Source organism: Castanea sativa, chromosome 6 (assembly GCF_040712315.1).
Source record: "Castanea sativa cultivar Marrone di Chiusa Pesio chromosome 6, ASM4071231v1".
Lineage (NCBI taxonomy): Eukaryota > Viridiplantae > Streptophyta > Magnoliopsida > Fagales > Fagaceae > Castanea > Castanea sativa.
The window spans coordinates 42307337-42331721 of record NC_134018.1 but is presented as its reverse complement, the minus strand read 5'-3'; the positions used below and the strand labels follow the sequence as shown (position 1 = coordinate 42331721).

Genomic DNA, 24385 nt, shown 5'->3' with positions numbered 1-24385 from the left:
ACCGTTAAATCGGTAATAAATTGTCAAATAAGATTTGTTTTAAAAATGTTGTATAAAAATAATTAGACTTAGTTAATAGACAAAATAGTAAGTTGAAGTTGGGCTAGAATTAAAGAGGACGCAGAGGCCTCTTAATTTGGGCCAAAATGGGCCCATATTTTCACACACTCAGCCCAATCATAATCGAAATCGAAAGTGTCCAGTGTCCAATATCTTGCACTGTATTCTCAGTTTCATCCCTCTTTCCAAAAACCCTAGCTACGCTCTCAATCTCTCTCGCCAGACCAGTCTCGAGCTCAGAGAGAGAGAGAGAGAATGGCGGCGAGCGAGCACACCGTGTTGCAGTTCGGAACGTCGTCGTCGACCTTGACAGCCAAAATTCACCCTCTGGTCATCTTCAACATCTGCGACTGCTACGTCAGACGCCCTGACCAAGCCGAGCGCGTCATCGGCACGCTCCTCGGTTCGATCTTACCTGATGGCACCGTCGACATTCGCAACTCTTATGCTGTTCCTCACAGCGAGTCCGCCGATCAGGTTTTTGCCTTTTTTTTTTTTTTTTTCGATTTTTAGCTATTTATTGGTTTCTGTTTGGTTGCTGAGAAAATATAGAAAGTAGAAAAGGGAATATATGCTTAAAATTATGGAGGTTGGGTTTTCGTTGTTTGGGATCTGAGATAACGAAACGTTTGAATTGAAATTCTTAATATGAAGAGCTTTTAGGAATGGAATTTAGTGTTAATTATTTTTTTTTTGAACATCAACAAGTTTCAGATTTCTGATGTGGTTTTGTTTATTGGAATTGCAGGTTGCTTTGGATATTGAGTACCATCACAATATGTTAGTGTCCCACCAGAAAGTGAATCCAAAGGAAGTCATTGTTGGATGGTAAATTTCATGATACTTTTAAATTTTTTAGCTATTGATTGCCAATGAGCCATAGCTCAACTGGCACCTCCTCAGTCCTCTCCTTATAAGTTCTAGGTGGAGGGTGAGGCCATGGGTCGGAGACCCATCAAGGGTGCGAGTAACCAATAAAAAAAATGTTTAGCTGTTGATATCTATATTGGCAGAGTATTCTGATTGCACTTGCTGTAGTTCTTGGCAGAGTGTTCAACTTCAATTGTTATGCTTGTCTGGTAATCCTGCAGTGCACACTGCACACACTAAAACATGCAGTTGCCATGACTAATAGACTTTAGAAGATTACTAAGATTAGGAACTTTTTCAAATTTGTATGATCCTGACTTCTGTATTGAGTAAACTTAGATAAGAAAAACATGGAAAATAGTATATAGATATTTGGTATGGGCATAGTTTCTTGACATCAGACCAATTTCCACTCTACTTTTTGAAAAGCAAAATGAAACCCATGTCCTAACTGTTGATTATAAATAAATAAATGAATAGAGGAAAATTCAGCTGGGGAAACCTTCTCGAATTCAACTGTTTAGAATTGATGCTTGCTCGCTGCTTATTGGATTATATAGGGTCTTATGTGAAAGAGTTCTTAAAGTTTTCCGTCGTACCTCTATTAATGTATGCAGGTATTCAACTGGTCTTGGGGTTACTGGTGGTAGTGCACTGATCCATGAATTTTATTCAAGAGAAGTTCCCAACCCAATTCATTTGACTGTCGACACGGGATTCAACAATGGAGAGGGTACCATAAAGGCATATGTTTCTGCGAATTTGTCACTTGGAGACCGGCAACTTGCTGCACAATTTCAGGAAGTTCCGCTGGATCTTCGTATGGTTGAAGCTGAACGAGTTGGATGTAAGATTCAATTGAACACCCTCTTTCCTTGTAAAATTGTTGATAATCTCTGCCCCCTAACCCTTTCCCGCTCAACGCCAAAAGCCTGTAGGCATGCATACTTAACATAGGCATACATCCACATGCGTTGAGATTATCTTCCTGAGATGATGAAAGTATTCTTTCTTGAATTTTTGTTAAAGGATCTTTTATGGACATAGATGCTTGATCTCCCTAGATAAGATGAATTTTCAGTCTTCATGCTCAAAACAATAATAGTCAGATTATTTCACTTTTTGTCAGAGTGGGACTAGGAATCGTCACCGTCTTATTCCCTTGATATTTATATATGTTAAAAGGCACACCTTGAATGGGAGTAGTATGGCCCTTGATGGTGTTGAGCGGGCTGATCGTAGACTTCGACAGATGATTTTGAGGTCTCTTAACTAGTGGATAACTGTTTTTGGGCAGTATCCAATTGTCTTCTTTTGTTGATCAGCTAAGTCAAGTAACAGACTAAAATCACTGCATCTAATTTCCCATCCTTGGCAGAAGGTTAAAGGTCTCTCTCATGCAAGCGACTTTCCAATATCCTTTAGCTTATAGATTTTGAAAATGTCTTTTAACCTAGAGGGACTGCATACTTCATTAGCAAGGAAAAATGATTACTCTGCCATTTTTTAATAGTTTGCAATAGATTTTACTATGTCAAAAGGTGTAGTAATCTCTGATTTTAATCTGACTCATCTTATAACTGTATACGCTCACCAGTGAGCATTTTTGCTGACAGTGCATTGCATTGTATGTCTCAGCTAATTCTGTTGTTACATCAATTCTTGTTTACACTAAATCCAAAATTGTCTAGAGAATCATTTGTGTATTCTTGATGCAATTCTGATTGAGAATAAATATCATGATGGCAGTTGATATTCTAAAGACAACAATGGTTGACAAACTCCCAAATGATTTAGAAGGGATGGAAGCTTCAATGGAAAGGCTATTAGCTCTAATTGATGATGTCTACAAATATGTTGACAATGTTGTGGTAAGGTGGCATCACCTTCTGTGTTCATGCTCACCTACTTTTCATTTCATATCATAATTATTTTTCCTCTCAGGAAGGGCATGTTGCTCCAGATAACAGCATAGGGAGATTTATATCAGAGACTGTATCATCACTTCCCAAACTGTCTCCACCAGCTTTTGATAAGCTTGTAAATGACAGCCTACAGGTAACGAAATTTATTGGACTATATACTTAATGAAAGTTAAATTTATGGACCAGCTTAACTTCCAAATTTGCTTGGTCCATGAACTCAGTGGCCACCTCATGTTATTGATAGTTATGGAACTAGTTTTCAATAGATATTAATGGATGTTCGCATACTTCCAAGTTTTTTTGTACTGTAGGTCCAGTCACTTCCAAATTGAGATATTAATGTCTTGGGTATTAATCTGACTCTAAGTTTGCTCATTTTTCTTTTTTCCTCACAGGACAATTTGCTGTTGCTCTATTTGTCAAGCATCACCAGGACACAGCTCAGCTTAGCTGAGAAGTTGAACACAGCTGCTCAGATCCTGTAATTCCAATTAATTCTTAAAACCATGTGCTAAGGCAATTACAAAAGCGTTCTGCATTATTGTTATATGGCCAAGTTTGAGGAATGCTGACCTTTTATCCAGAAGAGGTTGTAATATTTCTTGCATGATTTTGAATAGGTAGGTTGTCCTCAATCATACAAAGATTGCGTTGTAGCTTTCAGTTGTTTTCTAGAAATATGTTATGTTTGAGCAAATTTTTGTGGTTGATGTTAGTAACTGTTTCTGTAATGGTCTAAGAATGTTACCATAGATTTTCTTTGATTTATTTTTTTCTGGCGGGAATTTTTCAAGCTTGGATGATTGTAACTAGGTTTCATCTTGGATGAGAACATCACTTCAAAGCTGCTATAATCTATTTTCCAAATATTGCTCTCTGGTGGTTACAGTTCTCACGGTCTGATCCAAAATGACATTGTAGCTTGTACCCGTAGTCATTTTGCACATACTTGTTATATAAGATATCAGCTGGAATTATTTAAATAAAATAAAATAAAAATAGAAAAAGAAAAAAAAGATTCCATCTCGGTGTAGTAGAGTTTGGGTTAGGAAACATCTCAACCAAATGTTCCATGTCTGTTCTAATAATTTTCAAGATGGCGGATGAGGTTTCGAAGATATAGATATTTATATATCTGCAAGCATCCAGAATCTCTGTAGAGTATAAATAAAGAATAAAGTTTAACTACAAAATTAATTATAGTCTTAGGTTATAAACTTACTCAATATCTTTTTATTGAAGGTAAATTTTGACAAATTCACTATTAGATTACATCTTATATCATTCATATTTGCAAAATTTCAAGAAAATTAAAGATTAATAACTATGTCATCAATAAATTTTTAAATTGTAAGTTTTTGTAATTAAATTTATTTATAAAATATAAGTTTATAGATTATTTAGTAAATAATATCCTACCGATACAAAATTTGACATGTGTATTAAGAACGTAAAGAACATGCAATTTAATAATTAGATTTTCAAAATATGCAGTAATATTTATTTTATTGAATGAGTTTGTAGTTTAAGATTACAACTAATTCTGTAACTAAATTTTGTCTACAAGGAAATACCTGTGTATTTTTACCTCTTGTTCTAAGTCAGCGCAGAGTGGCTGTGAATTTTTGTGGGTTTTTTTTTTTTTTTCTTTCATTATTTTAGTCCAGGATGTGTACTTGGTGAACATGTGATAATGGGCTTACCACATGCTGCCCCGTTTGCAAGATATGAATGTTTCAATTGAAATGCAGCCCTCGGCAAACTACTGCCAAATACACGATTAAATTAAGTAATGCTGCATTTGGTTCCTCAAATGCATATGGTGAGGTTGAGTTCTACTTGACATGCATGGTGCCAGAAGGGTTCATTTTGCACCGTTTTGGCACTAGAATATGACTTCAAAGGATCATACTGTTTTGTTTCAAGCCCAATGCACCGGATCAATGTGCACAAATTTTCACAATTCTCACAATTCATATAAGTTGTATATTGTGATTAGAGAAATATAAAAATAACGTGAGTGTTTGGTCGATGCAAAAGTGAGTTGGCACCAGTTAATAAATTATAATTTATCCTCTTAACAAATTATGAAATAGATTTTTTTTTTTGGCTTAAGAAATTATCATGTGCATTAGCATGTTGTGACAAATTAACTTTAGGAAGGTTATCATCACATTTGAGCCCTTGACCTGAATTGCTCCGGCTCAAGTGCATTTCCAATAGTCATTGATAAGCATATTCGCCTACCAAGTTAACAGTTCCCCATTCTCAAAATCCACATATTTATACAAAAGCCTTTGGAATGTGGAATAGATAGAAAAATGTGTACATAATATTTTTTTTCCTCGTTAAAAGTCCTGTAGTTCAATTGACACCTTCTAGTTTCTTTCATTCTCAATAAAGATGTTCGGCCATGTTTAGTTTGACCTATTTTCATCGCTCATCACTCACTTTTCGTGAGGCCTATACCACTAGTAGCCGTTTGGTTTGATATCTGTTTTCAATTTCCATAACTCGTAACTCAAAAAACTAAGTTAGAGTTGTGATAAATGAGAACATATTTTTGTTTTTTTGGATTATCAAAATTACCACGACAATTTCATAATATTTCTCAGATTATCAACATTAAAAACAAAGCATTAATTGCACTCCAATGGCTCTTTCACTGTGCACACACCAGCCTTTTTTTTTTTTTCTTTAGCGTTCCTTAGTTTCATTTTACTTTACTTGTTCCTGAACTCATTTCTTTTGGTTTGGACCTTCATCTCTTTCGAAAAACTAAAGAGATCTCTTCCCTCTTGCATTTGAAGAAATGAAGAACATCTCCCATTGGAATACTGGTCTGGGTCTTGCAAACTCCGAAGATGAAGGGAAAATGGAAGAGAACTTGTTCAGTGCACTGCTCGATAACTAAAGAAACATAATAAGAGAAAGAGGAGAGATAGAGGCAAAGTGAGAGGAAGAGAAGAGAGGAGTGATAAAAGAGTGGCAGAGAAAGAGGGGCAGGGAATTTTAAGAGAAATAATAGGATTTTGAAATACGTGTGGGTGACAAAGTTCATAAAAATGTATGTAATGTTGTTTAAAATGTGTGAAAATGTGTTATAATTATACGGCCAAACAGGCCTTAATTTTCATGGCTCCCATAATTTTGCTTAAAGTTGAGTTTTTGAAATGAATACTCCACTAGAAACTTCCGTCCAAATACATTGCAAGTAGAGTTATGGGAAAAATGCCAATTACAAATATGAGAATTGGGCAACAAATTAGATTGATTAAATTTGAGTATTAAGATATGAAAAATGAGTATCCTCTAATCCAAACATGACATAGGTTCCAAATCATCTCTTCCAAAACTAAACAATTGGTAAAAATGAGTTTTGCATCTTCAGTTTATGACACATGGTAATGAATATTCATGCTTGGATCCTGTGGTACCATCACTATTGCTTTTTAAACTGATTATACTATTAATGTGTCATTGCTGGGACAACACATATGATTGGGCCTTCAAAAAATTTTCTCCTGATCATGCTGTCATGGGATGATTAGTGACTTTTGCCTTTTGTCCCTGTAGTGGAAGTTTAGTTTTTCTCTTCTAATCTTAATACAAAGTACAAGACAAACGTGGTGGAGACAAGAAAGTTCAAAAAAGACGTAGGTATGGGGTGCCCTATATTTTACGCGTGCCCTATATTTCTAACTTTAGACTTCTCGAATCTCACTGAATAACATTTTTCTCGTTCATATCTGTCGGATAGATCTAAACTACAACCCTCTCTTTCTCTTTCCCTTTCTCAAAGAGAGATGAGATTGTAGAGTTGCTGTACAAATTTAACTAAGAAAGAGAGAAGTTTTGCCCAATAATATCATGTAATTTGACTGGTATTTTTTGTTGATTCAACGAAGACATTTAATGTCTAAATTCACATTCATAAAAGATACATTTTTTATAGAAATACATTTTATTAAGGTTTGAGTAATGTTACACACACAAATTATTTTACAAATTATTGACGTGGTTTAAACATTTTTCAAATAATTGTTGATAAGAAAAAAAAAAGTGATGTTAGTGGTGACTGAAATTAAATCTAATAAGAATTTGTTACATCAATAATTTGTAATCGTAGTATTTCTCTTCAGGTTTAAAATTTACATTCATATATAAAAGAGAGAAGTTTCTTGGAAAGACATTTAAAGTTTAAAATTCAAATTAACAAAAGAGAGAAGTTTCATGAAAAGACATTTAAGATATAAAATTCACATTCACAAAAGAGAGAAGTTTCTTAGAATTTTGTCGATGGACATGTAACAATTCACAAACTTTCATTCTTCATCAAACTTTGAAACTCTCTGCAATTTTTGAAAAAACTGAATTAATTTAACATCAAGATTGTTGTAGCTTGTTTTGGGAATTTATGTTTAATAAGGTAGCTCTAAGAATAGACAGACAGAAACATTAAAATATGATAAAAGGCTCCACGGATAATGAGGAGGTTTCACACAGATAAACTTATTGTTCGATTTGGTATACAGCCACCTGCATGACATGTAGACTTGGTTTTATTTTAGTCAAAGAAGTCCTAGGAGTTAGATCAAGGCAAACAATAGTGCTAAGTACAAAACGACAAATTTCATGCTCGTGAATAGAACATCATCGGGAATTGTAGAATTGTGCGCAAAACAAATTACCGCTGCACTTTCTTTTCTAAAGAGAAAACAAAAATTTTCAAAAGTGTTCTTCCAATCAGAGCGAAGTATGAATAAAACAAGTAGGGAAACGAGCATTTTTTTTGGGGTCAGATAAAGCCAGTCTCAGAAAAAAAAAAGAAAAAAAAAATTGTTGAGGAAGAATAAGCTTTGCTTGTAGAAACTATCTTCTATGACTTGAACTAACATGAAGTTAATTGAACTTTTCTTGTCAGAAATTTGTAGTCCTAGAAATATTTGTTTTTTAAGAAAGAGCTTTCACTGTATGTATTTCTAATTTTCTAGCTACTTCTTTTGGTCACTTTTTGCCAAACTTAAGGATATAAAAATAACAATAATTGCATACATTTAATTTAAAATATTATCACCTTCCAAAGAAAAAAAAAAAAAAAAAAGGTCCAAAACGTGACCAAATTTTGGTAATATCGAAACTAACATGGCTTCAGAAACATAAAATAATTCAGAACATTTAGCCTTCCAATTCTCACATCTCATAAGGATATGTATGATGATTTTGCAATCTCCTCGAGTCTAATCTTCCCAAACTCAATTACTTAAAGTAATCAAAATCAAATTCCTAGTAACAGACAAGGCCTAAATATAATATATTTCCCACTTACAATTAGATCACTCACATAGTCACCCACAATCAAATAAAAACTTATCCATTTTTTTAAAATTCCCAAAAAAAAAAAGTTGCCTAAGTTTCGAACAAAAAGAAAAAGCAAACAGATGACTTAAAAAAAGGCATAGAGTTGCCTGAGACAGGAGCCACATGACATAAGAAAAGCCAAGTTGCTCCCCTTTTGGCTGGTCATGAGTTGTCTCTCCCAAAATCTCTATTTGGTGGCTTTGTTGTCTCTTAGTTTATGTTCCCACACTCTTAAAAGAAGCTTTAAACTCTTAAAACTCTTAACAATTTTCTAACTAAGGGTGTACATATGGTCAACCTAACCGAGTATCTTTGTCAGTCTGTTGTGATCACAACCGTCCAACCCAAATCAGACAATGTGTAACTTTGACTTTCACTTACATCAATCTCTTTTTGGCCTAACACCCACTTAAAGATAAAATAATATGAAAATTTTGAACTGTTCTACATGTTCTTTAGCAGACACCCTTTTGTTTAAAAAACAAAAGCTCGGATTACTCGTATGTCCTGGTGGAGTTTGGACTTACTAGATTAGTCTCATGAGGCATGTATATAATAGAAGCAAATACCTACTTTACTGAAAAACACAAAGAGTCCTATTTATAATTTATCAGTGTTCATGAACTCAAGGAATTCACAAAGATTTTATATAAAGACCAAGATATAATTTAATCATAGCAAGTGAAACTTACATCTTGTCTGCTCGCCGACCGAAACGTTCAACAGTGGCAGCTTTTACGCTTGTCTCTCTATTTCTATCTCACCGCACTAAAAACCGGGCAAAAACAAAGAGATCAAATGCGCATAATTCAATTCTCGGACTTCCTAAAATCAAAGCAAACTGAATTAAACAAAATGGTCTAATTTATTCTGCTATTCTCTGATCTCTCTTATTGAATAAAACGAAAGTTACAAAAGCAAACCACAAAAAAAAAAAAAAAAAAGATTAAGAAAAATACAGAATAATCTATTCATTTTTGTAGAATAATGTTAGGTTTGCAATATTTTTTTATATATGTTGATATGTCCCGTTAGGAGTGTAGCAATAATATATACTTTCGTTTTTTTTACAATTGTTTGTATGATTTATTGCGATTGATGCATAATAAAAATAATGTTTTAGAAATGTTGTGTTATGTGCATTAGTTTATTGTTTATCGTATTATATATGCACACGAAGTGGCATGCATCTTTTGAGTTCAGAAGCTCAAAGTGAAAGTTCAGAGGCACAGAAGCGGTCAAAGGCACTTGAAGCTAAATCATGGAAGATGGAATGTCAGGTTTTTGCATTAAAGCTCGTGGTGGTGGTAATGGAAGCACTGGAACCAAGTGTGGGCGTTGGAATCCAACTACTGAACAGGTTAAAGTTCTGACTGACTTGTTCAGGTCCGGACTTCGAACTCCGAGCACTGATCAGATTCAGAAGATCTCCACTCAGCTCAGCTTTTACGGAAAGATTGAGAGTAAGAACGTCTTTTACTGGTTTCAGAACCATAAAGCTAGGGAAAGACAGAAGCGGCGTAGAGTTTCCATTGATGATAAAGATTTCATCAGGCAAGATCAGCAGGAAAAAGTTTTATCTGCAAAACGTACGTATAGTATGTATGAAGATCTAAGAATATCCAAAAAGTTTCTTTCATTTTCTCTCATTGTTTTTAAAAACTAAGTTTAACACTTATCTTTAACTGTTGCACTAGGCTGTCACTGATTTGATTTATTTTGTTTTTAACAGATTTTGCAGAAATACATGAGGTTTCTGAGCCTGAAAGAGTGATTGAGACCCTTCAACTTTTCCCACTAAATTCCTATGATGAGCCTGAGAAGCTGAGACGACATGCTAATGAGTATTTCAGGGATACTACAGCTTACTCATACAATTTTGGGACTGAAATGGATCATCCACCGTTGGATCTGCGCTTAAGCTTTCTGTAAACAATAATTAAGCTTTGAATCTTAGGGGAAGAAAGAAAAATTGTTCTCATTCACCAGTTGTTTGTCTTTTGGAAGGGAAGGAAAGGGCAATATGTTTTTTTTTTTTTTTAAATATTTGTAGCTGAAAAAATTTACGTAGTGATAGATTTTTCTCTTTGACTTATTCAAAATGCTTCGACATTCTTCTCTACATGCTCACAAAACAATATTGTTTTAATGTTTTATCTCTCTGTGTTTACTCTGTTGGATTTTTGTTTCCGTGAAAGCTTGGAAATTGGAATTCGCTCCCTCTCACGAGAGATGTCTTCTTGGAGTGCATAAATATATATACTGCTACACAAATGAGTCATACCTTGGAGTCTGATTCCAACTTTGAATTTTATGTACCAGTACAGTTCTTAGTCAAGGAGGAGACCAAAGTCTTTCTAAACTTTGAATGGGCTAACAGTAGTTGTCTTTTTCTTCTTTCTCCTCTCCTTTTTCTTGGGTTAAGGTTAACTATAGAAGCTCTATATTTTTCTGAGTTCTAACTCACTGGTAACGTCTCTTTTCAAATTTTATCAAATCAATCCCCAAAAAAAAACCAATATTCTTATTTTTAATTCATTATTATTATTGACAGGGTCAAGATTGTAGTAGTTCAAATAAGAAGAGTACAATTTGGTTATGATGAATTTGGGTTCACATTTTTAAATCCACTATGATTCGGGAAGAGTTTAATTTTTATACATATATCAAGTATTCAATCCCAATTATGTAATACCTCTAATTATTTGTTTTTTAAAAGCGTACCTCTCTTTCCATATTAATTAAGATACTGTTTAATTTAGTAGAAAATTACTTTTGAGAAACAAACAGACACACAAGCAAGAGGTAATAGAATTTTAACATAAACATACCTTCCAAATTCCACTCAAAAACTATAGCAAGACTATTCAAATGTTTAATTTTAGGTTAAACTAATAGCATACATAATTTGACTTGTTTGATTTGACTAGTGACTCATAGATATAAGCAAAGTTTTGGAATATCAGGGTTGGAATATACATATGGTTTTGGGGATGGAATTCTTAAAATTTCATAGGGATTGATAGGTAAAATATTTACAGGGTTTATGTTAGAAAAAAAATTGTTGTCTCTTTTTCTCTCCCCCCCAAACCCAGCATGTCACCGTTCTAACTATGAGAAGATTAAAAAACAATGTTAATAATAGAATGAGAGAAATGTTATATTTATAATATTTTCACAACAAATTCTAAATAACAAATTGTTATTAGTTTTAATTTGGGATCACCAGTGAAATTAGTTTTTTGATCACTAGTAATAACCGATAACAACTTACTACCTAAGATTTATTATAAAATTGTTGTAGACCTGCAATTCTCATAAAATTATTTTGAGAAATGTATATTACGTTAGAAAAATAAATTAAAATAAAACAAAAGATTATTTTTCACACAAAATATATTGTAAATATAAATTTTAATTTAATTTCAATGCTTCATTTCAATTAAAAGATTTTAAAAGAAAATATCAATATATTTTCGTCAACAAAATAAATTTAAAATGATTATGAAATATAATATTTTTTTCATTGTAAAGAAAATGAGAGAAAAAAAAAAGGTATGAGGGTGGAAGAAAATAATGGATATGAAGGAAGTCTAAGGACCCAACAAAATTTTACAATATTTTCATAATTCTCTTATTTTGATTTGTGGTAATCATAGTGAGACCCAAAATATCTACACTACTCCTACTATTTAAGGCGTTTTCTTATATGGGATCCTTATTTTTTTGTTTCAAAAATGCTCCTACACCACTATATTTAAATATAAAAAAAATTAAAAGACAATCTGGTAAATATACCACTCTAACTCTTAGTTGAGCTTGTAAAATTTCATGGAGCACAAGCCGACCCAGCTTCTTTTTATGGGCTGCATTTGATGCACCGAATGTTACACAATAAGAATTATATGGACAGTGCAGCCCATATCCTAGCCCCAACCTTTCAACCCAAACCTCGTTCTCAAGTTAAAAAAAAAAAAACAAAAGCAACTGAGGAGAAAGCAAAGCAAAGCAAAAGCTATAATAATATTTACATTTTACAGTCAGGTCAGGGTTTCCTGGCGAACAAGCAAGCAAATACAAATCGTTAAAACAGAGAGAGAGAGAGAGAGAGAGAGAATCGAAATCGAATTGAAGCAATGGACGTGATAAAGACGCAGCAAATATCTGGGAAATCGATAGAGAAAGTGATAGTACACCCACTGGTTCTGCTCAGCATCGTCGACAACTACAACCGAGTCGCCAAAGACACTCGCAAACGCGTCGTTGGGGTTTTGCTCGGCTCCACCTTCAAAGGCACTGTCGATGTCACCAATAGCTACGCAGGTCAAATTCTACAATTTCGATCTCAAACCTTTTAACAATTGCAGTATTTATTGTTAATTAGGCTGTAAATTTTTTTTTTTTTGACTGTTTTGATATATATATTTACAGTGCCGTTTGAGGAAGATGATAGGGACCCAAGCATATGGTTTCTTGACCATAACTACCATGAATCCATGTTTTCCATGTTCAAGAGAATTAACGGTAATTACTTCAATTTTGTGTTTTAACTTTTAACCTAATACTATGTATTTTTATGCTCTCTAAATTCAGATGATTGAGTAATTAGTGTCTTACAAAACATGAGGAAATTGTACATATATTTTGTTTTGCACTTTTGTAGTTTTGAGAAATTAATGTGGTTCAAACTTCAAAGAAGTTACTTGTTTTTTTTTTTTTTTCTTACAAGCCAAGGAGCATGTTGTGGGGTGGTATAGTACTGGTCCGAAGCTGCGCGAAAACGACTTGGATATTCATGGATTGTTTAATGAGTAAGATGATGTTACTAATTTTGATTCTCAATTGCAATTGTTTCTAACTATTGTTATATGACATTTTGTTTGTTTAGATTTGACTATCATTGTTTTGCTTAGTTTCGACTCGTTCTAATCCTATGACTTTTTCCTAGAAGGTTGTTGAAATTGAGGTTTTTACTGTTGTGCAAAATTAAGCATTGTTCACAGTTAGAATAGTTGAAAAGGATATGGCAATTAAGGAAGTGAATGAGGGTATGAATTTAGATAGAATAGAACGACCGATCCTAATTAGTTTGTTGAGGATCCATAGCTTACCCCAAAATCTTAGTTTTTGTGTCTTTTCTCTAGTATTAATCAAGTTTTCTTATTTTGCAGCTATGTTCCAAATCCTGTCCTGGTTATAATTGATGTCCAACCTAAGGAACTGGGTATACCATCAAAAGCTTACTATGCCGTTGAAGAAGTTAAAGAGGTAGACCAAACTTCTTTATATATAAGCACGGATATGTTGTTGGTCTTCTCATATTTAGCTATTGATTAGTATATTTCTAGTATTCTTGTTGCCTTTAGTGTCAGAAGCTTGTTTTTGATAAAGCCTGATTCATATGTGGGAGGAATAAGAACTAATAGTTTTATATGGTTACAGAATGCCACACAGAAAAGCCAAAAGGTGTTTGTGCATGTGCCTTCAGTAATTGCTGCCCATGAAGTTGAGGAAATTGGTATTCTCATTGTACACAAAGCTGAGCTTCAATTAAATTCAATGTGTTCATGTTCTTTTAGATTAAAATGCAAAACACTTTTAAGGTTGTGAATAATCATTTTTTATTTATTTAAAATTCATGTGAAGAAATTGGTATTCTCATTGTACACAAAGCTGAGCTTCAATTAAATTCAATGTGTTCATATGCTTTTAGTATAAAATGCAAACACTTGTAAGGTTTGAATAAGCATTTTTTGGAAAAATTCATGTGTGCTCATATGTGTGTTTATAAGTGTGTGTGTGTATCAACTAGATCCTTAATTAATAATTTTGATTTACCTTCCACCTTTCCCTCTGACAGGGGTGGAACACTTGCTCAGGGACGTGAAAGATACTACCATTAGCACTCTTGCAACAGAGGTTTTGATTTTGCTCTCTCTCTCTGTGCACGTCTTTGTGTTCATTTTATTTTTTTACACATCTTGTTTTATCTTGCTGATCAATAAGAATTACACAGTAGTACTTTATGAAAAAGAGAAAAGTGGGAAACAAGATCTTAGCCTTCTTTTGTCTTCTGCAGGTGACTGGGAAACTGGCAGCACTGAAGGGGTTGGATGCCCGACTTAAAGAGATACGAAGTTATCTTGACCTTGTTATAGATGGAAAGATCCCATTAAACCACGAGATTCTTTACCATTTACAGGTACATTTCTAGTTTGTCTCATGTATTCTAGATCATGGACTTTCTTGATCAATATTTATGTGCCTATGCATTATTTGAATATATAACTATATTTATTACCATAAACATAGATCAATTAAAGGGCACCTCCTCCCTTTGTAAAGTCCAGAGTGGAGGATGAAGTCCGTGGGTTTTATACCTATCAGGTGCAAGTGTAACTTACCTTTGAAAAAAGAAACAAGATGTATTTATAGTTCCTAATTTTAGTAAAATCAATACTAGTTCCACTGTTCATTGGAGGTTAGAAAGAAGATTCTGAAATGTGAGGCATCTCTTTGAGTGAATTAGTTCTTTTTCTTCAACTTATTTGTTGTCGGTGTTCATGTGCCTACATCTGTTGATTGTGCTTTGTTGCTTATTATATTCTGTTGTTTCCGGCTTGAAAAATTCACACCCATGTTATGCCATGTTTGGCTGCATACAGAAAATTGAAGGGAAGGGAAAGGAAAGGAAAGATATTGTCTTTTTTTGTGTTTGGTTAGTTGAGAGAGGAAAGGAACAAAGAAGGGAAGTGTGTCTTTTTACATTTGGATCGGGGAGAGAAAAGAAAGGGGGCTGCTCACTTTTACTTGATTTTACTTTTATGCCTTTTAAGGAAAAAAATGCGGTAGTAAATAAAGAATTATAAAGGTGTTTAAGTAGTCTTGTGCCCCTATTAACACTCTTATTTAAATTAATCAATTATCAAAAAAATTATAAGGGTGTTTAAGGGCCTGTTTGGTAGGTTAGTTTGAGTAATGTTGTTTAAGTATTTTTGATATACGTGTGGGTGAAAAAGTGTGTTGAAATGTGTGTAAGGTTGTTTAAAATGTGAAAATGTTGGTTAGAACTAACCAACCAAACAGGCCCTAAGTATCTTAGCTCCAAGCCCATCTTTTCCCTCCCTTCTAGCCCAATTTGGCCAATGGAAAGGGCCTCCCATCAGAAACCCTTCTCTCTCTTTTTCCTGTCTAACCAATCAAAGAAATGTATGTCTCTTCTCTTCTCTTCTCTTCACTTTCGTTCCATCTACTTCCCTTCCCTCCGCTTTCCTCCCAACCAAACATTAGCGTAGTGTGTAATTGTTTGGGAGCTTTAATTGGTCTTCTCAAACAAGTTATTGGGACTAAGGCTTTGTTGTTGTTGTTGCTTTTTAGTGATTTATGTTTTCAAAAGTGATACGACTACAAATATAGAGTTTCTTACTAAGTTTCTTCCAACATATGTTCTCTCCACGTTCCACAATTTTTCAGTTACCTGATGCATGGATGATTGGGAGAATCAGCGTGAGTTTTATTTATGGATGCTCTCAACTTTGAATTTTAAGCCTTATGTTGGGATTCTATCGAGTTACTATATCACGTCGATGTATATTTCTGGTCTGCCTTATGCTATATACGGGCAACATATGTTCATCTTGAGTATCATGGGATTGCATGGAACCAACCCTCGAGAACTTCCTGAGAAAATCATGTCCCATTGCTTCTTATGTATGCCATTGTTTGATAATCTGACTCTCTCTGTCCTTGTCCACAATTCTCCCCAAATTATTACAGTTGAAAGCCAACAAATTTTATGTGTGAAATATCATATGGCTATTTTATCTTTTTCTGTTGTAGTCATTCATTATCTTATGTTTGTACGTTTTGAAATCCTTCAGGATGTGTTCAATCTACTACCAAATCTCAATGTGACTGAGCTAATCAAGGCCTTTTCAGGTGAATTTACATTGCCACACTTACATTGCTGGATTTTCTGGGATTTTCATTTGTGCTGCTTTGTTTATAGATTGTGGATCCATGCCCTTAATTTGTTTAATGTGCAGTGAAAACAAATGATATGATGTTGGTTATTTATCTTTCTTCCCTTATCCGGAGTGTAGTAGCTCTCCACAACCTGATCAACAACAAGGTGAGATACACTTCCTGAATCTTGACTCTAATAAGTTATTTTAATATTATGATCAACAATTTGATCTTGTTAATACTCTTGGCTCCAAATCCGCGTGTGAACACAATTTTGTTAAAAATAAAATATAAATAAATAAACAAAGGATTTACATATTCTGCCCTTATATCTCTATTTTATGTCCTGATGACTTGGAATTTGGTATATGATTGCAGATACTCAATAAAGAACATGAAAAGGCAGAAGACTCTAAGCCAGTTGCTGTACCAGCTACCGCTGGAAGCTAAATATGAAGATTTGACCAGACACCGATTCGTGAGGGCCTTCTGACTGTTGACCACCGAATGTCTTCTCATACAGTCTTGGAGAATTCTGCAGTTCAGATTGGGGGATACACATAATATTGATCTCATTTGGTAGCCCCTTAGGATTTACTACGCTCTTAATGAGCCTTGGCCCCATTTGTTGTCTAAATTCCCAAGTTGATAACACACATACTCGCTGTTTAACATTTCAGTATTTGATTGCATCTCCTTTTACAAATACTTCTCTTTTGGTTTCCAGTTGTTCCCTATAATTTCATTTGTCCTATTAGCCTTATGAACTATTACATGAGTGTGATTTTTTATTTTTTACCATCAAGAAAGAAATTTTGAATGTATGCAATTATTACATAGAAATCTTGACTGAAACAAATGAACCTGAACATCATATGTAAATCAACAATTCATGATACAATTAAAATACTGCAAACACAAGGTCATGAGTTTCCAACTTGGGTAAATCTTTAGTAATGAAGCCTTGAATTTAATGCTTTAGCTTGACAGCAAGCTTCTGCTTTCCTTGATATCTTCAAGAAACTCCACTGCTTGCTCAGAAATTTTGTAGCTGGGATCTTTGTGCCAATTGGATACTTGATGTTTTCTCTAGTTGGCATGGTGATTGCAGTTTTGTGGTCAGATAACATTTTCTTTCAAGTATCAGAGTGGAATGATGTTAGGGAAGCATAATTTGACTGGTGGGGATCTCCATATGTATGATGGTGGTGTCGCCATATTCAAAAGCTTGCACAGATCACGACCTCTGTTGGGTTAGAACTTAGAACATTACCTCTAACCCTATGATGATGAACTGTCCAAAAATACAACATCCATTCGACAAAAAAAATAAAAAAAAATAAAAAGAGATGAAAAACCTCTTTTTGAAAGGTTACAGCATGCCATTACTTACGCTGATAATAATGAATTACATCACTAGGTGCTTCATTGACACAAACAAAATGGCGAAAGCTCCTACTTTGACTGAAATTATGATCAATCGGCAGTATAATGGGGGGGCTGAATATAAGCAAAATATTTCTGTGGTTAATAACTGAGTTACAAATTTCTCCGTGTGAAAAAAATACATCATTCATGATATACTACGCGTTAAAACATGCATTGAACCTATAGTACAAAGCCAAGAATGAAGTCAATTCAGTAGAGTTTGAATGGTTTGTTTCCACTCATTCTTCACTGTTATCAGGTTGAACTGATTGCTCAAACTCAGCATCCATGATGACTCCATCCATAACATGCAAAACAATCTCTCCCTTCCTAAGATCTACCCTTTCTGACCGAATTCTATTAACAACCAGCATCCCATCTATATCCTTTGTAACGTACAATGGAAACCCAGAAATGGAATCATATGAGACCTCCCCACCAACTGGTACCATAACTGATGAAAGAGTCCGAGGAACAGCTGAGAAACCCATAACTCGAGAAACTATTGCGTAAGTGTCATTCATCTTCTCCCCCACCAGACTATCATTCACCTGTAGCCTCAAATCGCGCTCAAAAGCTTTCTGCGAAGGGACAAAGACTGTAAAAGCAAGGTCTTCAGGCAACATCTCAATCATCATCCCCCCAAACCTCCCAATAAACTTCTCATTCTCGGAAACTCTTCCCATTGTTGCAGTTTGATACAACCCAACTGACCTACTTCCAACTGGTACTTCAGGAAGCCGAAGCATTGAAATAAAAACAACAAAAAGGCAACAAACAGACACAACTATGCATACAAAAGCAATTGAATTCTTCGAAAAATGACCTCTCCTCATCTTCTTCTTTGACAGTTCCATAACTTGCAACTTATCTTGAGCATGATTTAATCTCTAAGCTTACAAAATCCAAAATCCAGGTTTGAGTAGTATCACAAATCCTGCACGACTTTAACCATTAAAAACATGCAAAAACACCCTACCAAAACAGATTAAACATATCCATCAACATATTCAACTCTTCCAACACTTCAAAATGTTCATCTATATTATATTACCCCTCCAAAGCATATGATTAAATCATTCCTACAGCCAAAAAACACCCATGCCTAGCGAGTGTAACTCTTAATCAAAGCCTTCTATATCACAAGAACCTTCAAGTTGTCGAGGCCCCAGAAAACCACATGTCAAAGACTAGGACTCAATTCAACAATCAGTTCCTGTTTGGCTGCAGAGCAAACACAATAAAATGAACAGGAATTTAAATTTGATCCCCCTTTTTTTTTTTCTTTATGTTTTTAATTATATCATTTTATGATCAAAATTAAATCCTCAGTAGGAATGGCAACGGGTCGGGTTTTTTATGCCCGAACTCAACCCGCGGGTCTATAAGGTTACCCGAACCCGGCTATTAAACGGGTTTTTTTTGGCACCCAGACCCGCCCCGCCGGGCCCCGTCCCGTAATGCTCGGCCCAGAATCACAATTCACAAACACAGAAAATCACGATTCACAAACCCAAAATCACAAACACAGAAATCACAGAAATCATTGAATATGTAATGAACCCAAAATTAAATAATAATAATAATCACAACATTTTCTTGGCTATTTTCTTGCCATCCAGAGGGATGCCAAGATCTAACAAACCAACCCATACCCAAAATCCAACAAATCCCAGAAATTTTGCAAACCCGGAAGGAAAATTAGCAAATCTAAAAATCCCACCAACAAAACACAAAAAAAAAAAAAAAAAACCGAACAAATTGTCGGATCGGCGATTGCTGTTGGCGGAGCGGTGTGGGATCGGCGATTGGTGAGAGTTTGACTTGTCGGCGGCGAGGATTTGGGATGATTCGTCGGTGAAGATTTTTTTTTTTTGGGATATTGTTTTCTGGGCTTGGTTGGGGCTGTGGTGGTGAGAAGAGAGGAGAGTGAGTGAGGCTCGGTTGTGGCTGTGGTGGTCAGAGGAGTGTGAGAGACTGAGAGAGGGAGAGGAAAGTGGGGCGGCTGACTCTCTAGTCTAAACAAACCAAACGACATGACTCTCTAGTTTGAGTCCCAATAGGCCGACTTTAGTGAATTGGGTTGGCCCAATTTAGACCTAATGGGCTCGAGTTTAAATATCTCATACTTGAGCCCAATTTTTTTTCATTTATTGCCTAAGTGTCCACTGTATGATAACCCACAGCAATGGCCAATACATTGAATGGCACCACATTTCAATTTTTAGCGACATGTCCAAGCTTTTATAAAATGGCAATTTGGCATTTTTTTTAAACAGTTTATCCTATCCTATCCCATTCTGTCAATTTAATTTTTATGTTACCTACCCAAGAGGACAAAAAAATAAATAAAGGTTTCTAAGTTTCTTATTGTATTTGAATTGTACAAAAGTTAAAAGCACAAATGGGCTCACAGAAAGAAAAAAAAAATCCTCAAGTGGCTTGCCATCCTTTTTATCAATTATAGGATAAGTTATTCAAATAATAATGATATCTTTTCATTCTCCACAAATTTAAAGTGCCATAAAAGTCACAAGGTGCTCTTGCCTTTTCAAAGTAAAATATGGATAGGAAAAGTGTCTTTCAAGTCAATGTTTCAATACTAAACACTATGATCTGAAATAACCTATCTTCTTTCGGCATGAGCTGCTCTTATTATTTCCACTAAAATGTTGCTATAAAACAAATTTCAGTACGGCAGTATTAGTGCATCAAAATTCAAACTTGACTGACAAAAAATAGCAAAATGACAGAGAAAAGGCAACAAATTAACAAAAGTAATTAGAAAGTAAATTATGTCACAAACAGATAAACAAAACACCCTGCCTTAATTATCTTGTGGACGTGAGTGCTTGGGTCCAATTCAATGGGTCTGCTTAAATGAATTGGGTTAATTGGACCATTAGGCTCAATAAGGTGCTAATGGATTGGGGGTATATGTCTAAATATGCTAATAGTATTCGTTGGGCTACCCAGTGTGTGTTCACTCTCTTAATAATGCACACAGGCTGGGATTGCTTGGAGAGTCATGTAGCGGAATGGGCATTAACTTGAATGACAAATTGTTTCAATTTTAATAACAAGTCCTCCCTATGTAGAATATGGCAATTTGGCATTTCATAATAAGTTTATCTTATCCCATTCTCTCATTGTAGTTTTTTTTTTTATGTTACTTAACCCAGTGACTGACTGAGAGAGAGGTTTCTGGATGTATTTCCAACTAGTTGAGAGATAAGTCTTCTTCAAATAAAGAAAGAAAGAAAATCACATTATATAATGACATCTCTTCATGCCCCACAAATGTAAAGTGCTCCATCTTTTTCTGGGTAAAAACTGGAAAGGAATAGAAACAATGTATCCCAAGTCAAAGTTCAAGTCCTGATCTTTATTTACCAAAACAAAATTCAGCGACTGTACGATGTATAGCCGCAATAGTGCACAAAAATTCATACAACAAACAACAAATAATTAACAAAATGACAAACAGACAAGGCAACAAAAAGTAACAAAACTTAATCAGATAAAACTAAAAATTATGTCACAAAACAGAAAAACAAAAAAGAAAACACCCCACCCTCATCCACTCACAATTCGACACGTTTCCTCCCATTAATCTTTTCCCCCTACATAGTACATACAATACAATCACATTTTCTAGAAGCTAAAGTTGTTAACTTATTACCAGCACCAAATTAATATTGTGTGATTTTTGATTTTCCTTTTTTTTTTTTTTTTTAAATTTAATTGGACACGTATTGCATGAACTCAGAATCGGACTCAAGTGCGAGCATTGTTTGTGGACTCAAAACCACTTCTAAATCAACGGCTCCGGTGCCTTCCCTTCCAGGAAAGGCAGAGATCTTACCGTCAAATTTGTTGGCCCCACCGCTCCTAACAGCCAAAGGTCGGCCCCACCCGAAATCATTGTCGTACATTGGAAATCTGGGCGAGCTGCCCATCGTGATGGTTGCACCGTCGAAGTTCCCCAAAGGGAAACACTTGGGGCTGCTCTCCCAATCCCCAACAAAACGACGCACCATCGTGTCGTTGTGAGCCTTCACGTTCACACTCAGCTGCTCCGCGATCCAACGTGGATCCCTAGACGACACGTCTCCCACTGACGCATGAGTTATTATGCTCTGAATTGCGTTCCCGAAGTAATACGCGTCCAGCTTCGGCTCTAACCTGTGCCGAACATTCACCGCCATCTTAAACGTCGTCGTTTTCTGATTCGGCAGCTTCCTCGCACGTGTCACTGCTCGCCACAGCAGCGCGCAGAGGGACTGAAACGACGAAATCTCGCAGGTTCTTTTGTCGTTTTGATTGTTATTGTTATTCTTATTCTTATTCTTATTATTACTACTCAGCCAGCTTTTCAGGTACGTGTCGTTACTCTGCTTCCCCATTAACTCGACGGCGTTAATGTCTCCGTTATCGCTGCTCCGTTTATTGTTAGTTTTTGCTTTGAGTTTCTGAATTGCTTCTATGCTGAAGCTGAAAACTCTCTCGAGTAACGGTTGGTTAACGTTGAACGTTACTTCCGGTCCGCCTTCGGGTAATTTTAACACGGAGGAGGAAATCAAAGCGGAGTCTCTGGTGAAGTCTGGTCGTTTGTTGATTTTGCTCGCTCCGCGGCAGAGTTCGGCGAAGGAGTTGAAGAAGTTCCAAAACGACGTGCCGTCCACGACGGAGTGGCACACGGCGCAGCCGACGAAAACGCCGTCAGCGAGCTCGGTGACCTGAACGGCCAAGATCGGCTTGAAGTGGGCGCTGTAACTAACGGTTCGGTCAAAGTCAAACGGGTAAAAGTCCTTGACGCAATCCGGAGTGTGACCCGGAGCCAAAACGTCGCTGACGAATAAATTACCGTTGGCTGTGACGTGGAAGAACTCGGCTCCGGCGTCGTTGCAGGCGATGTAGACGTGGCCGTTGGAGTCGGTAACCAATCGGCCGGCGAGAGGAGGGAAGTGAGAGAGCGTTTGAGAGAGGCCGAGTTTGAGGAGAGAGAGAAGGGTTTCGATGGGAAAAGGAGGGAGATTGAAGAGCACACCCTTTTGGATGTAGTGAACGGAGAGCATAGGGAGGTCTGAAACGGTGAGTTTCAAGTCTCCAAGTGTGGACTTTTGGTCTGGAACTACAACACATTTTGACACCACACTTGTTAGTGATGAAGAAGAAGTAGAGAAAGCTGTTGAGCAAGGCATTTTTCTCTCTTATCTCTCACAGAAATGGAAATATTAACGTGGCTCTCGCTCTCGCTCTCGCTTTTGTGTTTGTCTGTGTGAGATTGCGAGTGAGGAGTGAGGACAGAGATCGAATTAGAAAATGGTATTTATAGCAACTGAGATGAGTTTTGGTTCATGTATTTGCTGAGGTGGGTGAGACTGTTTTAATTTAATTTTTGTTTTTGGGTGTTATCTGGTGCTTTGACTGTAAATATTTTGATGGGTTGGAGCATATGATTGGCAACCACGTGTCTTTATGGAGGTTTTGCCTTTGTATTTATATTTTGATTTTTTTTTCCTTTTTTTTATTGGCTGATGTGAGATAAGTTCAACCATCACGATAATTTATTGGCTGATGTGAGATAAGTTCGACCGTAATATGTCAGAGAAAAAGGCCAAGGAAATGTGTTGCGAAAATCCTAATAGAGGGATTTTTTTTTTAATAAGAGTTTTAATCTATGACATCCGCTTCTGATAATAGCTATTTAACATAAAAACACAACATACACAAATGAACGAATTCATGCTATTATGCTATAATGGTATTAATGCCAAAGAAATTTATTGAAACAGTTTGATGTTTTTAGTGTATATTTGAATAAGTTTTTTTTTTTTTTAATCTACTATTTCCATATTCCATTTTGAAATGTTCCCAAGAATAAAAACCACTGTGGGGTGATAGGTCTAGGAGTACATATATATGTATCTATTAGGCCAAAGGGCCAATCCGAGGACCTTAAGAAGTCCGAGGACGGAAAAATATCTTCTTAAGCATCCATGTTGGTAAGCTATTATCTTCTGATAATAGCTATTTAACATAAAAACACAACATACACAAATGAACGAATTCATGCTTTTATGCTATAATGGTATTAATGCCAAAGAAATTTATTGAAACAGTTTGATGTTTTTAGTGTATATTTGAATAAGTTTTTTTTTTTTTAATCTACTATTTCCATATTCCATTTTGAAATGTTCTCAAGAATAAAAACCACTGTGGGGTGATAGGTCTAGGAGTACATATATATGTATTTATTGGGCCAAAGGGCCAATCCGAGGACCTTAAGAAGTCTGAGGACGGGAAAATATCTTCTTAAGCATCCGTGTTGGTAAGTAAAGAGGTAAAGTCTGATCAAGATCATCCGAGAAGGTGGTTCGAGGAGGAATACTTCCTCGGCTGAGCAAAGCCGAGGTAGGAAGGTGAGGTCTACCACCCAAAAGTAATGTTCTAGGAGATCCTGTAGGTAAGGATATACATCGTGAGAGCACAAGATTAGGAAATGCTACGAAATATCTAAGAGAAAACTGCTACTACCGCATTGAATGCTCTGCAGCTAACTTTCTGGCCGCATTAATGAGTAAGTGATATCTGAGCAGCAGTGTTCCGCCTTACAGCTACTTCTAAAGGCTTCAGGAAGGTGCTGATGAGATAAGTATTCAAACCAACAATCTGATCCATACATGGAGGCTAAAGAGAAGAGAAAGGATGGTATAGAAAGGAGAGGAGACACTCAGGATGAGGGATCGGGGAAGAAGGAGAGAAAAACACTG

At 35.6% G+C, this 24385-nt stretch overlaps 5 protein-coding genes across 6 annotated transcripts; 3 read left to right on the top strand and 2 right to left on the bottom strand.

Moving 5' to 3' along the window:
- Positions 1–216: 216 nt before the first annotated feature.
- Positions 217–3648, top strand: LOC142639256 (eukaryotic translation initiation factor 3 subunit F). The gene is made up of 6 exons (XM_075813412.1): positions 217–537; positions 809–888; positions 1548–1777; positions 2680–2801; positions 2875–2988; positions 3251–3648. The coding sequence occupies exons 1-6, from the start codon at positions 316–318 to the stop codon at positions 3338–3340; spliced, it is 858 nt and encodes a 285-aa protein (XP_075669527.1). The 5' UTR covers positions 217–315; the 3' UTR covers positions 3341–3648.
- Positions 3649–9438: 5790 nt separating this feature from the next.
- LOC142638347 (WUSCHEL-related homeobox 5-like) lies at positions 9439–10286 on the top strand. The gene is made up of 2 exons (XM_075812372.1): positions 9439–9805; positions 9949–10286. Exons 1-2 carry the CDS (start codon positions 9478–9480, stop codon positions 10146–10148), a joined length of 528 nt encoding a protein of 175 aa, XP_075668487.1. The 5' UTR covers positions 9439–9477; the 3' UTR covers positions 10149–10286.
- Positions 10287–12196: 1910 nt separating this feature from the next.
- Positions 12197–16887, top strand: LOC142640665 (26S proteasome non-ATPase regulatory subunit 7 homolog A). Its single transcript, XM_075814853.1, has 10 exons — positions 12197–12539; positions 12648–12740; positions 12946–13027; positions 13388–13484; positions 13659–13734; positions 14077–14135; positions 14296–14418; positions 16097–16154; positions 16262–16347; positions 16560–16887. The coding sequence occupies exons 1-10, from the start codon at positions 12353–12355 to the stop codon at positions 16629–16631; spliced, it is 933 nt and encodes a 310-aa protein (XP_075670968.1). The 5' UTR covers positions 12197–12352; the 3' UTR covers positions 16632–16887.
- Positions 16888–17670: 783 nt separating this feature from the next.
- LOC142640667 (uncharacterized) lies at positions 17671–19818 on the bottom strand. 2 transcript variants are annotated; one of them, XM_075814856.1, is made up of 2 exons: positions 18760–19818; positions 17671–18546 (listed from the first exon to the last, which is right to left on the bottom strand). In XM_075814856.1, the coding sequence occupies exon 2, from the start codon at positions 18464–18466 to the stop codon at positions 17849–17851; it is 618 nt and encodes a 205-aa protein (XP_075670971.1). In that variant the 5' UTR covers positions 18467–18546; positions 18760–19818; the 3' UTR covers positions 17671–17848. The 2 variants fall into 2 exon arrangements, with proteins under 2 accessions (XP_075670971.1, XP_075670970.1); XM_075814855.1 differs by having other exon boundaries at positions 17671–18833; positions 19363–19727.
- Positions 19819–21322: 1504 nt separating this feature from the next.
- On the bottom strand, positions 21323–22908 carry LOC142640664 (putative acetyltransferase At3g50280). The gene has a single exon (XM_075814851.1). It carries the CDS (start codon positions 22811–22813, stop codon positions 21350–21352), a length of 1464 nt encoding a protein of 487 aa, XP_075670966.1. The 5' UTR covers positions 22814–22908; the 3' UTR covers positions 21323–21349.
- Between the last annotated feature and the right edge of the window lie 1477 nt (positions 22909–24385).

Bases quoted from the DNA above. Each gene is read 5' to 3' on its own strand.
- LOC142639256 (XM_075813412.1), top strand. From the start codon at position 316: ATGGCGGCGAGCGAGCACACCGTGTTGCAGTTCGGAACGTCGTCGTCG. The intron at 538-808 runs GTTTTTGCCTTT...TTGGAATTGCAG, and splicing joins ACAGCGAGTCCGCCGATCAG to GTTGCTTTGGATATTGAGTA. The intron at 1,778-2,679 runs GTAAGATTCAAT...TCATGATGGCAG, and splicing joins TGAAGCTGAACGAGTTGGAT to TTGATATTCTAAAGACAACA.
- LOC142638347 (XM_075812372.1), top strand. From the start codon at position 9,478: ATGGAAGATGGAATGTCAGGTTTTTGCATTAAAGCTCGTGGTGGTGGT. The intron at 9,806-9,948 runs GTACGTATAGTA...TGTTTTTAACAG, and splicing joins AAAAGTTTTATCTGCAAAAC to ATTTTGCAGAAATACATGAG.
- LOC142640664 (XM_075814851.1), bottom strand. From the start codon at position 22,813: ATGCCTTGCTCAACAGCTTTCTCTACTTCTTCTTCATCACTAACAAGT.
- LOC142640665 (XM_075814853.1), top strand. From the start codon at position 12,353: ATGGACGTGATAAAGACGCAGCAAATATCTGGGAAATCGATAGAGAAA. The intron at 13,028-13,387 runs GTAAGATGATGT...CTTATTTTGCAG, and splicing joins ATTCATGGATTGTTTAATGA to CTATGTTCCAAATCCTGTCC. The intron at 14,419-16,096 runs GTACATTTCTAG...GAAATCCTTCAG, and splicing joins AGATTCTTTACCATTTACAG to GATGTGTTCAATCTACTACC.
- LOC142640667 (XM_075814856.1), bottom strand. From the start codon at position 18,466: ATGGAACTGTCAAAGAAGAAGATGAGGAGAGGTCATTTTTCGAAGAAT.